We start from the raw sequence: 15,748 nt of genomic DNA, 5'->3' as shown, positions 1-15,748 counted from the left end.
TGCCTTTTAGGATGGCCTTGTCCTCTTCCCTCCACTCCCAGGAGCTGGTGAGCGCAGCTGGCTCAGGGACTGGCGCATAGGGGTGCTCTGCCACAATTCCTGTTGCCGTGTTTGAACTGGAGGGTATTGAGGCTGCCACCTGCAGCTGTTGCTGTTGGAGGTCATTGGTTTCCCGGATCTGCTCAACAAGTGCTGAGACACCCGCAGACATTTTGCGCACCCTTTGGCCAAAACCAGTCAGTAATGCGGTGCATGCATTTACAACCCTCCATGTCTGGGCATTGTCACGTGCCATCCTCTGTGTTCCATGGATGGCGTCCCGGATTGAGTGCATGTGATCGGATTGGACGTTGCCGATGGACTCCATCCGCCTTTGCCTTGCTTCTGTGTCATCCATCATCTGCATGACCATGCTCAATGTGACGTAGGAAGCGATGGTGAGAGGGTGCATTTTCTGGATGGGCTGGCAACAGGGGAGCCACAGTAGGGGGGTGTCCGTTTTGGGTTCTGAAGAGTGGCAGCGCGGTGGTGGGCTCTGGGCGCTTTGGCTGCGCTCTCAGCAGTGTGGTGGGATTTAGGGTGTGGAGCTGGGTTGCCAGCGCAGACTACAGCTTGGGGTTGCTGGCACTGCAGCCTGGTCGCTGTCACTGGTGCGGTGCCCTTGTTCCTCCTGTGTCATGGTCAGCAGTGGCGTATCCTCTCTGGCTGTGACAACGGCGGCAAAGGTGTTGTCTGTGCCAAGCGGTGTGCTCCTGGTGGACAGGGCTGGTAGTGTGTGTTTGGTACTGCTGTGGTGGCGTGTGGCGGGGTGGGTCTTGTGCCTATCGGTGACATGTCTGCCCCTTTGCGGGGTGGTGGTGTCACATGATGGCGCACTCCCAAGAGGCCAAGCTGCTTACTCATCCTCCGACGCCTCTGGTGAAACTTGAACATATTCTCCCACGTGCTTTGGCATGCACAGCGATGTATGCATGGTGATGTGTGTGGCACCGGGCTGTTGGACTGATGCACAAGCCTAGTTTGGGGCTTTTGCAAGTGGATTGCCTACAGTGGGAACAGGTGCAGGAGGGCGAGGGGCACATGGGGGGGGGGTGGCAAGGGTACCTTGGTGGGGTAGCCGTTGCTCGTCTTGCATGCTTCTGATCCACATGGCCCACCGTTCGGGACATATACACTATATGATATTTTGATATATTTTATTTATATCGCTCCTATACACAAGTGTTTCAAGATATTGGGGGGGCTGGTACTTGTCACTTTCAGGTCCCTATGGGGCACTGTGTGCTCCCGCCATGGGGCTTGGATGTGTCACTTGGCTGCCCTTGCCACTGCTCGGGCTCACAGGGGTGGCCTTGGTGCACTGGCACATGGATGCAGCAGTAGGTGCCTGTGATGACTCCCACACACTGCCCACAGTCACAATGCCCGGCTCGTGAGTCGTTAAACTGGGGAATACTGTGATAGGCTGTTGTTGCATGCACATGTTGGGAGGGGTGGTTCTCACCTTCTGGCTGCCGGGACCTGCCTCTGCACCGCAGACACCCTTGATTCAATCCATGTCGAGCACCGAGCTGCACTTCTCCCACAACATGCTAGTGACGGCGGTCAGCCTCCCCTGTGGCCATGGTGTCCTGCCTGTGCTGGGACAGCAGTCACCGGACACGCAAGTCATTTGGGATGCCTTGCCCCTAATCCTCGCCTCGGAAATTTTTGGTGATTGTGGAGTGTGGATGACTGCCAGGGACTCTGATTTGTAATGGATTGTGATTTCCAAAATGGCCGTGCAGAGCTTCCCTTTCCGGCGGTGACGCATTTCCCACCGGCACTAATGGCATGGGTGCTATTTGCACCGATGGTGATAGCGCTAAATGCACTGGATCTTTGCGCGGTAGCCCGGCTTTTGGCGCTGTTCCCACCGGATGTAATTAGCGTTACCGCCGGGCAGAATGCGCCTGCTTGCGCCCTTATGATACAGTGCTATTTGAGCCACTGGTCCTGGCGGTAATGCTATTTCTGCTTGGCGGAAATGGCTCCCGCTTACCGCCCAACTAGTGATGAGGCCCCATTTCTCTTCCTTCTTTTCTGAACCCCTTGTTTTGGTCATCAAATAGGTAACCTTCCCTTCTAGGGACCCTCGCTGTACGAAAACAGATCTTCTACCTTGCAAAAGGTCCTCGCTGCAGTGCTTCGCTGTCACACTCCCAGTGGTAACTCTGCTCCAGGCTTCCCAGGTAATGCGGCTTTCCAATTGCCAACTCTACACAGGTTTGTATTCTTCCTCCTACTTCTCTAGGCAACCGTGCTTACTTGGCTTCTCCCATGATCTGGCTTCCTTCACAAAAATCTTCTCAACTGCTTGGGCTGGTTACTTTTTATTTGGTGTCTGCTCTGCCTCGGATGTAGGTTTCAACAGAACAGACTGAACCCACCTACCTATGTGATGGGGCAGGTGATTTCCCCTTATTGGACCATGTGACCCTGGTCAGGTGGATGTTCAAGCGGCTGCCCTAAAGCTATACAGTGGCATTTTTGTTTTTATATTGGCCTCTGCTGTGGGTGTTTTCACCCCATCTCCTGATATCTCTTTTGAGGATGCCCGCTGCTGTGTGTATGCCTCTCTATATCCAGCAAATGTGTTTTCCTTTTACAGAAACCCTGTAGTTAGAGTAGGGAAGTGTTGGTTACATTTGTTTCCACTGCTGATGGTTTAGAGGGTCCCAGTCTCACTTCTTTACCCAGAGAGTGGGTCCACATATAGGAACCTTTATACCTCTTATGCATATTGGCCTGAGAGGATGTTAGGTGGTCGATGTAGCTTCTGAGTGGGATTTGTAATTGGCATCTACACTCAGAAATGCTACCTCAGCACAACGGTGGAACAGAAGCGGTGCAGTGAATGAGCATGTTATAAGAGTGGGAGGAGTCGATTGGGAGTGTTACAAACTTTTTTATTTTTTGCAACTTTCCGTCATTCATTTCAGTGGAGTCCCTCAGCATACCTGATTTTTGTATGGATCCTTATGGATTTGTGGGATGAATGCAGCTCTGTTGCCTTAATCTACTGATTCTCTTCAAATATTGGGTGCACTGGCCGGTTTCTATGCCTACCAGTGCAAGGAATGTGTCTCCCTTTGTTTTTTTACCTTTTATTTTGTCATAAATGGATCAAGAAACCGCAGCATTCAAGGACAGTTGAAGGGTTTTTATTGAACTTTCGATGGGCCCTCAGGACGTCCTTCTTGCCTTGGTTATTAGGGGCCAATTGCTTCTCCCTCGGTATGCTAAGAGCTATTTTAGTTGTGACGATTGCCTAAAAGCAAACTGCCTTGACTCCTCAGCGACTTACTAAAAGTGTCCCTACTGCTTACAGTGGTTACAGTTCCACAGGGACAGGGAATGTGCTTGATTTGCTCTTGCGTCTACCAATCTCACGCTCTTCTCTCACTCTCCCTGTCTGTACCACACACTAATATCCTCCAACTCCTCCCACCTCCAGTCTCTTCCCGCTCTCCTCAGTCACTCCAATGTTCCTCGTTTGATCTATGCTCTTCCTCCACCACCCACCTCTCCTCTACTCCCTCTTCCACACTACAACTCCCTTTTCCATACTACAACTCCCTCCTGCACACTACATCCTCCTCTACACTGCAACTACATTCACCCTCCTTTCACCCAGTTAGATTCACTTCACTGTCACCCTTTACACTCATTTAGCTAACCACACATGCCACATTAACACACACATTCACATTGCAGTACCACTTGCACTTTCTAACAAATCCCCACAATCCACTGCTCTTTCCTTCGTCCTTCTGTTCTCTTGGTCCACCACTCCCCTTTTCCCTAACCTCACCCGAACCTCTCGGAAGGAAAGGTCAGGGTCAACACGCTCGCCTTGGAAGCAAGACAATGTGGAGCAACACAGGTTCGATCCGCAGGTCCACACTTAGAAACCTCCGGGTTTTAAGCGCGTTATAAATGACCAACTAAAAATACAATTACCCACACGCTTCTGCTTCCTGTTCCCTTTTTTATCCCTCTCCTGGTTGGTGATCTGTTCCTGTCCAAATGGGCTCTGCTTTCCCCGACCCGGGAGGGAAATGTGGTGGGTCGGAAGAAGGAGGGCATTGTGAATTTGGTTTATTCAAAAAATAATAATGCCTAACTTTCCTATTGCTACAGGTGTTTCCCAGCCTATATAACTAAAGCTGCTTGTTGTTGGTCAGGAAGTCCGAACTGAAAGTGTCTGTCCAAAAACGACTCATGGTAACTAACTTAATTTAGATTTGGAGAACCTCTCCCCTGTTCTAGTATTCTGGTATGCCAATGTCTCTATTCACTTGATAGTTCTCTTCTTAGAGATATCTTCAAATAGTCTCTTTCAACCTTGTTGACCATATCTTGGAGTTCCTGTACAATATATGTAAGGTTGGTTTCTCTTCTTGGGGTAAGTATTGCACAAGACTTGGTACCATTTCTTATTACTTTTTTATTGAGGTGTACATATTCTTTTTAATTTTGGTGATTCTAGAATATCCTTGATATTTTTACTTCCCAGCCCCTTCTTGTCCACAACTGGTTATTTCATTTTAATCCTCAGCCAAGTCAATCGCCCTTGCAATATCCTTCATATCTGATAATCCCATAAATGCCACAATGGTGGGGGGCTTGGTGAATTCCTCACAGGAAAGGGAGTCCTTGTCCCCTAAGGTGGAGTCTCTCACAGTGATGTCCCACTTGCCCAGAACCCTAGGCAGGAGGCAGGATCTTGCGGAGCAGGCTCATCTCCCTAGCCTCAAAGGCTTGATGCCTCCACTCTTCCCCCCCCCCCCACCCCCGCCGGAGAAGGGATGAATACTTGCAATTCGTCACAGATTTTAGCTACTTCAGGTTTCAGATACTGGATTAAGCGCTGCCTGTTTTCTCAGTGCGGGGCCGTTTCTGGGCAGCATTGGTGGCCTGTGTTTGGCTTTGTTCCAGTTCGACATAGGGGCTTGGTGGTGTTCCCCTTTTTAAGGTAGGTCTTGTCCCCTTTGAGACGTTCAATGTCTGCTTTAGTCTCTGGTGGTTTAGCGGCCCCCAGGCAACTCTTCCTTTCAGAGCTTTTGCTCTGTTTCAGTTGCAGCGTTGGCCCAGAACTCATGTGTGCAGCAAGCGGAGCAGCATCCCCTCTCTTGGGTTTTGTTGAGTTTGTCAGGTCTGGAATAGAACGTTGCCTAGGGGGGATGTTTGTCTTCTGCTGGGCTGCTCTTCTTCCTGCCTTACTCTCTCCATTCTAAAACCACAAGGACTCTGCCTGAAATGTTGTTCATAGAGTTTGGGGAATGCAATTCAGTACTGCAAAAATTAGGCTAGCATTTGGGAGGGTTGGGGGTGAGCCCCCTAAACTGCCATCCTCCTATTAGGGTTAGGGCCAGCTCTGTAGGTCTCCCTGGTTGACCTCCCACCCTCAACAAAGAGGTTCCCACCCCCTCTTGACAAATCCAATGTACTAAAGCTGAAAGTACACCAGAGACCCGCCTGAGGACTGATGCTTCAGCCAGCATTGATTGGCCAATCCAACTTGCTTTTATATTGACCTCTTCCTTCAAATCAACTGAGAATACCTGATCCCGATTCGTTCAAAACTTCAAATAAACAGAACAAAAAAGGAGGAGGCATCGCAATAGCATTCAAAGAACACCTAAAAATAAGGACAGACAAACCACTCAACACCCTCAACTGCGAATCCTTGGTCATACACTTAACAGTGAGCCCAAAAACCAATATCACATTCATCTTGGTGTACAGACCACCAACTTATGATGCATCCTTCGTCGAGAACTTCATAGAAGCCATCACCAGCATAGCCATCAACCACGAACACCTAATCATCCTGGGGGACTTCCACATCTGGTTCGAAGACAATCACGCCAACTCCCAAAACTCACTGATTGAACAACTCACCACCATGAAATTTTGACAACTAGTAAAAGGGGCAACACACTCAGCAGGACACACCCTAGATGCAATTTTCGCAGAGGAAAGACTCATTATCACGGCACCGCCAATACAAATACTGTGGAGCGACCATCTCACCATCCCATTCGTGATCACTCTGCCTACTCAAGTCTGCATCCAACCTCCTAAACTAACATCCACCACAAAAAGAAACTGGAAAGACGTCAAAGAAAGCAACCTATTTGAACAACTGGAGTTAACCAAACCCTCAACTACAGAACTAGAGCTAGCTGACCTAGATGGGAAACCCGAGATACTACATAAATGGATTGCGGATACAATTGACAAAATAGCCCCAGAAAAACCATTCAGACAACAAAAAAGAGCGATGGCAAAATGGTTCACCCCACTATTAAGCACCATGAAAAAGGAAAACAAAAAGATGGAACTGCAATGGAGGATAAAATACAACCCAGACAAAAAAAAACACTGTTCCAGAAACAAATCCGCGCATACAAGAAGGAAATTCAAAAGGCAAAGAGAAGTCATTATGATGACAGAATCACAAATGCCACTAACACTCAAAAAGAAATGTTTATCATTAAAGAAATGAGAAACCCACCAGGATGTGACAACACCCCAATCCCCTCGGAGAAACTCTGCAACGACCTGGCAGACCACTTAAAAAAAAAAAAAAAAAAAAAAAATCAATGACATCCGACAAACCATTCAACAGAGACCAACCAACAGCAACATACATACAACCAAACGAACCTAACTGAGAACCTCAGCACAAACTCAAAATCGTTCCTGAAATATCAGCAGAGGCATTCACAGTGCTGGTAAAACACAGCAAGAAAGCTGGTTCACCCATGGATCCCTGTCCCCTGGACATCTACAAATCAATCCTTTCACAAGGAACGCCATCAGAATATTACAGAAAACTTCTAAATCTATCACTAACAGGAACCCTACCGAGGATCTTCAAATCAGCTCACACCCAAACCACTTCTAAAAAACACAAGCAGCGACCTCTCCAACTACAGACCGATCTCAAACATCCCCTACCCGGCAAAACTCCTAGAAACCTGCGTATAAAAACGAACCCAAGAATATGTTGAAAAACACCACCTGCTAGACCAAGTTCAAGTCGGCTTCAGACCCACAAGAGGAACAGAAACAGCACTACTATCCATCTGGTACGACCTAAAAACTAACGCAGACTCCGACACAACCTCAACCCTTATTCTACTCGACCTCTCAGCAGCCTTTGACACAGTTAGCCATGACACCCTAACCAAAAGACTAGAAGACATAGGCTTAGCAGACAGCACTACGCTGGACTAAATCATTCCTAGCAGACAGAACAGAAACCGTATGGATTAAACCCTTAAAATCCACCCCACGAGTTAACGACTGTGGAGTACCACAAGGATCCTCACTATCACCACTGTACTTCAACATGTACCAAACCCGTTTTCAGAATCTTCAAGAAACATTATATGCTACAACTACGCAGATGATACTCAAAACTACAAAATCAAAGACACCCAAGCCGATCATTCAAAAGTAACCGACTGTCTAAAAGTCATCAACTGGGTGAATGCCAACAACCTGAAAATCAACCCAGAAAAAAAAGAAATCATGATCATATCCAAAGACCAAGAGAACAAAACCACTATCCCATGGCCAACGGAAATGGGAACTGCACCATCACAGTCTAAGGGGGTCCTGATGGACAAAACCCTAACCTTAGAACCGGAAATAAACGCAACAGTCAAGAAATGCTTCTTCCTCCTCCACACGGCAAGAAGAATCCTACCTTTCCTCTCCTTCACGCACAAAACTCTCATCATCGTCGCCCTCATGTCAAAAATCGACTATGCGAACAGCCTCTACCTCGGAATACCTGCTGAAGAAGCTACAACGGATCCAAAATACAGCAGCCAGACTACTCCTCAAACTGTCCAGAAGAGACCACATCACCCCTACCCTAAAACCACTACACTGGCTCCCAGTAAAACATTTTATCACCTTCAAAACAATGTGCATAACGCACAGGGCAATCTGCGGACAAGGAGCTGAATTCATACAAAAGAAAATAATCTACAAACCAACGAGACCCCTTAGGTCAAGCAATGAAATCCGCCTGGAACTAAAGCCATACATCAAGAAAAAATTCGGAGGCACCGCCTTCTACCACCTAGCCGCAAAAACCTGGAACAACATCCCAAAAGAAATAAGAAACACCAAAGATCATCTAAAATTCAGGAAACTACTAAAAACCTGGCTTTTCAATACCACAGACTAAAAAAAAAAAAAGGAAGCAGCAGAAAGGAAAGGAATGACTAAACCGGAAAGGACACTGACAAGCCCCCAGAACTGACTGAGAAGCACCGACGGCACCTGGACGGATGACATAGGGCAGAGTGGAACACAAGCGACACCCAGGGAGACGGAATCAACATCCCCAGCTAACACTAAACCGACATCTTCAACCGCCCCTAGCTGCTACTAGATACCACTGGGTTGTGGAACTCTCGAGACTGAGGTGTGGACACTGGCAGGTGCACTGGCCATATAAGTGGGAGTGAGTAACATGCAGGGTTGTTGGGGAGGCTGCTGGAGGTGGCAGCGAAATGTGAATGGTTCTCGAATTCAGAACGGGCCCAGACCGAACCAGAGGCACAGGGTGCACACGTACTCCATCTGTGAGAGATTACGCAAGCCCAACTCTTCAATTCCGGATAGAGATGCCAACTAGCCAATTCCACTAACAATTTTCCTCCTCTGCATACACCTCTCAAACTCGAAACCAAACACAACCACAAACCTACAGCACAACAAGCCGCACAAACTTCACTACACTGCAACAAAAAAACAAAAAACACACACAGACTCGCACAACAGTACATGACGACTACCGGCCGCAAACACCCCAGGCCCAGCCAACGGACCCACCGCGCTGAGGCCGCCAACAACACCACTAAACTCTTGCACTTTTCCATCCTCCCCCCACTAACCCACCCTCCCTCCATCTTTCAGAGCCGCCAGAGCGCCAGGGGACCACTCCGGTGGTGATAATGTTAAAGGACATTTGTACCGCGCACTAACATTAAATTAGTAGTAGCAACCAATCTTAAGCCTTGATCTGCATCCAACATTGTTTAAATGTCGGAAATGTCACAAAGTTTGTATTTGGACTGCACCCGACAAATTGATTTGCAGCTTATCATGGGCCTTTTCATCCTTGCTGAAATCCTCACGGCTCTGACTGGTGCTCTCCAACCTGATGCTGTCTCACCTTGAGGAAGTGTCTGCTGGATCTCAATCTTACTGTGCCTTCTGCCGAGAGCCTGCCGACCCTATCCTGGGGTCACATCCCTTCTGCGTCCACGTCCACTGCCTTCTGCTGCGCCCCACTCCCCCCCCCCCCCCCCCATACTGCTGGGACCAAAATTAAGCAGTCTCCACCATGTCCAAGAGTCTCTGCGAACCTTGGTGTCCCTAACAATTCTCTGTCCCATTGTGTCTGGCGTTTCATGTGTCTATATCTCTCTAAGCGCCCATATCCAAACTTACTTTCATTGGGCATAAAGCCCTTAAGTTAAAAGTAGCATCTTGCCTGTCAAAGGCAGTGCAGCCTGGAAGTGGAGTCCTCTCTTCTGTGATCTAGGGCCGAGAGACTGATAGTGTACACCCTGCATAACTGGAGGACTAACTAGGAACTTGGTACAGTAACTTTTTTTATAAGAAACCTGCTTAATAAGATCACGTTCCTCTATCAGACTGAATTCTGGAAAGGCTAGGGATGAACAGCTACCAGCTATGCACTGTTCTAATGTGTTAAGATGTACAAGCCAGTTTATGACCTGTACAATTTCTCCTAAGCATCTTATTTGTCCCCCCACACACACTTCAGCTTTAACTTCACATTGTATATTTCTGAAAGTAACTTTCATTTTAAAGTGGTAGGTAACATGTATACATATTTGATAGTGCTTTTTTCCTACTATATTTTGTACTTTACTGTGTGGACGTCTGATACTTATGTCAGACCTGGGTAGCTGTAGAAGTGGACCTTGCACCCATAAGAATGAATAGAGAACATGAGCACCTTAAAATAGTTATGTAACAATGAATTCTGGTCAAACAAAACTGTCCCAGTTAAGTTATAGCTTTTGGGGATAAACACTCATGCTAATGGTTATATCCTTGGAAGCCCATGGGTTATGAGCGCAGAGTCTTCTTGGGATGACAACCGATTCCGGCAATTTGGCAGTTCCATTTTCCGTCAAAAAACTTTCATGAATTGAACACCCCTTGACTGGACCTGGCTGAAGCAGCAGGAAGGAGTCTGTGATTACGTCCATGATGCTGGAGGACCCCTATTACACCTTCAGATGCGTGGAGTTACCTGGCATGGGGTCAACAGGAGCGAAGAAGAAAGGGGCATGGAAAGCTGCTCTCTTGGACAAAGAGCAGCCCCAGCAGAATGATGAGACTCCAGTGCCATGACTACGGTGCCATGCGAAAATTCTGTCCCCATGACTAGAACAGGTTCATGTAATAGTGAAGTCTCTTATTCAGTGGACCTAAGATACAGGCTCAACGACTCTTCTGAGCACGAGGCCAGCAGAGCAGGACTCCAGAATAGTTAAGTCCACCCATCGATGAAGAGCACAATTTTGCTTCTGCAGTGGATTGCTTGGTCATTCAACATCCTTCTGTGGTCGGTTCGCGGTACAAAGGCCAGTAACAAAACACTGTCCTTACCAATTCCAGATCAAGAAGGCAGCATCTGCAAGGGTAGCCTTTTGTTCCCGAACCCTTTTGGGGGTTCCCCCCACATCTGCCCCCATCCTCACTGCATGGCAATCCCCATTCCTCAGCCACCACCTGTCCCCGCTCACCTCCCCACACTTACCTGTTGTGCTCTCATGCACTCGTCCTGGCTTTCTTCTATGCTTCGCCCCCTGCAGACCTAGATACAGGAGGCGGCCTTATGTTTGCAGCTTTTCATGCATAGGCCTTTAGCGGGTGTGGCCTAGAGACCACAAACGCCAGTGGTTAAATCTTGAATGGCTCCAGATCACTCTCCTAATATGTGAAATGCTGGGCAACATGACCCCAGCCTACCAGTAGAAGGACCTGCATCATTCCAATAGTTGATGGCTAACCATTCCTGTACAGCCAGTTCCTTATCAACAGCCCAGCAAACATGCCATCACTCTGGCTGGAGTGTTAAATTGGGAAATCTACATCCCTCTGCCAAGTTCCAGGTAGTTCACTCACACTGGGCACTTTCCTGTGCTTCTTGCAAGAAGCCTGCAAAACTGCATGACCATATAAGACCCTTTCCATCCCAGGCCGGGATGAGGAATGCCAACAAAGGCACAATTGCAAAGACCATGCTTAAAACACAAGGTTTAGTCATTTTGGGCCACCATTGTGGTAAAACAGCTACCATGCCGTAAAGATCTGTGCACCCTAAAATGGTTTATAGCGATACGTACCACTGCCACCAGACTTCCAGTGTTGTTCTGGAAAGTGTATGTCACAGATGGCCTTAAGATTATCAATATCCCAGAAGATGGTTCAGTGGTTTTAATTTCATCAAATTTAAATCAGCCTGGCTGTTGTTGGTATACGAGGGAAATGGGACAAACCAAAGGCCATTTCCTTTATGCTTCCTAACTCCCTAGCCAAGGCTTCCCGATCACCCTAGTTGACCTCTAGAGGTCGGAAACCCCTACTGTCTGGAATACTAACTGAAGTGATGGCCTAAGGGCCTCTTCATTCTCACTCTAGCCCTTGGAGTTATTCTAGGTGTAATTTATCTTAACTCCCCAGGAATATCTAAGTCTCAGTGGGATGTGGTGCCGTTCTCAACTGCTCAGTTTAACTTAGTCTCCCTTTTTCACGCGTTTATGTTCCTGACCTTGATGTTCATTTTCTCATTCTCTTTCCCTCCTATTTCAGTCCCTCCCCCTCCTCCCACTGTCTTTCTCTCCCCTCTCTTACTCCTTCTGTCTCTACAATGTGCACACAACACCCCCCTACTACTCTCTCCTCTGCACTAGTCTACTCTCTAATTTCCTACTCTTTACCCACTTATATTCAGCCCAGCCCCATCTCACACTCACCCACACTCAATAATTCTCCTACACTTTCACTTAGCTTCACTCACCCTTCTCTCTCATCTTCCACACACTTGCACCCAAGTACCACGTTCTCTCACAAACCAACAATACACTTTAAAAAGATCTCGATCAATCGCCTCCATGCGCCACTCCACTGTCCTTCCGCCGGCTGGTTTCTTGGTCAGTCTCCTCTCATTGACCTCACAGAACCCACCCTCCCTCGTTCTGCTTGTTCCCTTATGTACATCCTCTTGTGTGGTTTTGCCTCCTCCTTCCATTGGCTATCATTCTCACCTGGTTCCCCAGGCCAACCTCTACCAGACTTTTCCCATGGGGTTACACAGGTGTGATGTTACAAAATGCCCCTGAAGGTCTGCTGGTTGTTCGTGATGTGTGCTCTGTTATCATTGTGGTTTTCAGAGTTGATTCGCTTCAGTGTCGGAGTGTCTTTGATGTCAATATATAGTGTGCAATGTTCTGGGTCAGGCGCGTGCGCGTCATCCTTCCCTGCAAGCTTTTCTGCACTTTGTAGTTCAAAAACGAAGAGTGAACATTGGCCAGCATGGTGTAAGGCGGGCATTGGGTGATTGACAGTGGTACTCCCCAACTACAACCAGACACATGATGGGGAAGGTGAGGTACAGAGACTGCGGTCCTAATTCCCTCACCCCACCTCTAGGGCATGTCTGGCAAACACCCTGGAATAACTCCTTGGCCAGGTTGAGAGGTGAGCCTGTCACACGTACCAAATACACTTAAAAAGAAATTAAAGGGGAAACCATGTGTCACTGCAGTATTTTCATAGGGGGGGAAAAGGCTTTAAATGGGGTACATAAGTGATACTCCATTGGTAGCCATAGGAATGTGCCATTTATTGAACAAGCAAGCATGAGTTGGAAAAAGGCCACTCCAAAAATGAGTTCAGGATCACACAATCCCTCTGCTGATATGCCCGAGTGACCAATTGAAGTAGATGGGAAAGCTGCAAACTACCTAACTACATGTAAGGAGTTTTACATAGCGCTAAACTAGCTTGGCTGCAAATGAATGCTGTGCAACAGAGTGGAATCGGCACATAATATAGATAAGGACGTGGAGGTCAGACATGCCATAGACCCTCTGATCAGCAGAGGCCCGCATGCATGAAGTAGCCTTGCTATTAGCAGCTGACATGGAGTTTCTGTATTCTTTTTATTGGGATTTAGTTATTGAAAATGGGACTACATACATTATATAATTGGTTAAAATAGAAAACATTTTTCTTTAGAAAATTGTTCTGGGTAACCGCTCATACGCACAGCTATTCAACTGTTTAACTTTGTTCTTGTATGAACATATTACAATAACATTTTCTTAATACAGGTGACCTGGTATCCTATGTACTTCCAGTTTTCCATTTAGAAGCTTTTTTCACATTTTCTTTTCCATTTCAGGACAACATAGGAGAACTTGATGCAGATAGACAGTGTGATCTGAAAGCACAACGGACTACAGAGGACAAGGAGGGCGAAAGAAAAAAGGCTGTGCTTTTTGGTTCTAGTGATATATATGATTCTATTTTGGCAGCAGAAGAGAAGGTGGCATGTACATACCCACTGGATTTTGAAGAAGCAAGAGAACTATTTTTAGTAGGACAGCATTATGTTAATGAAGCTAAACACTACTTTCAGTTGGATGGGCATGCCACAGACTATATTGAAATCCTTCAAGACCATAGTGCCCTTTTTAAAGTGCTTGCTTTTTTTGAGGAAGATTATGAGAGGCGTTGTAAGATGCACAAGCGTAGGATAGATATGCTGGAACCTGTGTGTAATGATCTAAACCCTCTGTACTACCTCTTGATTTGTAGACAACTTCAATTTGAATTAGCAGATACTTTTTATGAAATGATGGATTTAAAAATTGCAATTGGTAACAAACTCGAGGAGCTTGATTGTCACACCATCAAAAAAATTAATTTACTTGCACTATCAGCAATCAAGTACTATGAGATGTTCTTAGACTCACTGAAGAGCCCAGATAAGAAAGTTCCAGAAAGACTGGAGGAGGATGTTGTACGCCCGGCATTGGTGGCAAAGTTTCATATCGCGCGCCTTTATGGCAAACTTATTACTGCAGATGGAAAAAAACAACTAGAAAATATGCAAACTTCTTTGGAATATTACTCATTTCTTGTAGAATATTGTGACAAAAATGAAGATGCTATCAAAGTTGTAGAAACTGAATTGGAACTCAGTAAAGAAATGGCTACTCTCCTCCCTACCAAAATGGAGAGACTAAGGGTAAAATTAGCATCTTTCCGTTAAATGACCCTTTACCTTAAATTATGTTGAAAATGTAATGTACAACATTAAAGCCTTAAATCTCAATTTACTTGTGCATTTGCCTCACTTTCTCTTGAATTGAAACTAAAAGAAAGATGCCAACAATGTATTACCACAATTCCAAAGGATAAAGGCCAAGAGCCTACTAGCTTGAACAGGTATCCATTATAACCCTATGAACTACGTTTTTGTTGCAAGCTTTTCTTGGCTTTAACACATTGTCCCAGTGTTTCAGCCTAACACCCTTCTTGCATCGTATTTGATTGCAAAACTCATTTAATCAGAATACATGAGTTACTCAGACTTCTTTTTCCTTCTAGCCAACTGATAGGATATCATTGCTAGTCTAGGCAGAGTCAGAAGGGCTCTCTATAGAATGCCAAGTGCCCCCTGCAAACATGTACTTGAAGCTGCCTGTCCAAACTTCTTCCCCTTCCCACGTGTTGACAAACGCGTCTGCCCCATTACTCTTTTTCCTATCTGCGGGAGGGATCAACACTCCCGGGCCTCACCTTACCCTTTTGCAGGAACTTTGATGATACGGTTTTTCATCAGTAGTAGTTCTGCTCCTCATACGACCATTACTTTTTTTTTTTTAAAGATTTTGATTGCCTGACATAAAAAATAGCAAAACAACATGGTGTATTCTCTCCATATATACTTTGCTTGACGTACACAAGTTCAGTGGCTGGCTCCTCCCTAGCATGCTTGGTCTATTTGACAGATCTGCATCTAGCAAGTTCTGGTTCGTTTTGCATGCTGTTAGCACCAAAGTCTGAGAAATTGCTTTTTGTACACACGTGCTTATTTTTTCTTAAATTATTTATTAGCATTTATATAGCGCACAGCAGCCCGGAGGCATTGTGGCGCTGTTACAGTGAACATATCAGGTTACAATGATCATAACAGTCAGACAGATACATGAAATGAACAGACTTAATTAAAGACTGTCTGTTTGGTTATGCATACTTAGTTCCAGTCAATACGGGGGGAGCGTAGGAGGAAGGGGAGGGAGTATCAATTGAAAAGTGTAGTTTGAGACTTTTGCGGAAGGTAGAGAGGGAGGATTCCGCTCGAAGGGCGTTGGGTAAGGCGTTCCACAGTTTGGGGGCTAGGTGGGGAAAGCCTATACCCCCTGCTTTGGCTCATGTAATGGGTGGGATGTGCAGTTGGTTAGCGTGTTGCGCTCTTTTGGTGCGCGCAGAGGTGTGTCTGTTGATGGCTTCGGATAGGTAAGGGGGTAGAAAGGCTAAGGCATTTATGGGTTAAGCTAAGAGTCTTGAATGTAATTCTTTCCTTAACTGGGAGCCAATGTGATGACGTCCTCTGCCTCATTCTGGG

General features: G+C 46.5%; 1 protein-coding gene across 2 annotated transcripts in view; it reads left to right on the top strand.

The window, feature by feature from the left end:
• The window catches only part of KIFBP (kinesin family binding protein), a 640,932-nt gene extending 626,480 nt beyond the window's left edge, over positions 1-14,452 (top strand). For both annotated transcript variants that reach the window (XM_069610612.1, XM_069610613.1), the window contains exon 7: positions 13,517-14,452. In XM_069610612.1, the coding sequence (XP_069466713.1) occupies positions 13,517-14,389 (873 nt within the window). In that variant the 3' untranslated portion in view covers positions 14,390-14,452. The remainder of the gene's footprint in view (positions 1-13,516) is intronic.
• Positions 14,453-15,748: the final 1,296 nt, after the last annotated feature.

The sequence above is a fragment of the Ambystoma mexicanum genome, chromosome 8 (assembly GCF_040938575.1).
Source record: "Ambystoma mexicanum isolate Mex_15411 chromosome 8, UKY_AmexF1_1, whole genome shotgun sequence".
Lineage (NCBI taxonomy): Eukaryota > Metazoa > Chordata > Amphibia > Caudata > Ambystomatidae > Ambystoma > Ambystoma mexicanum.
The sequence above is the reverse complement of the archived record's forward strand: the minus strand, read 5'-3'. Positions and strand labels throughout refer to the sequence as shown.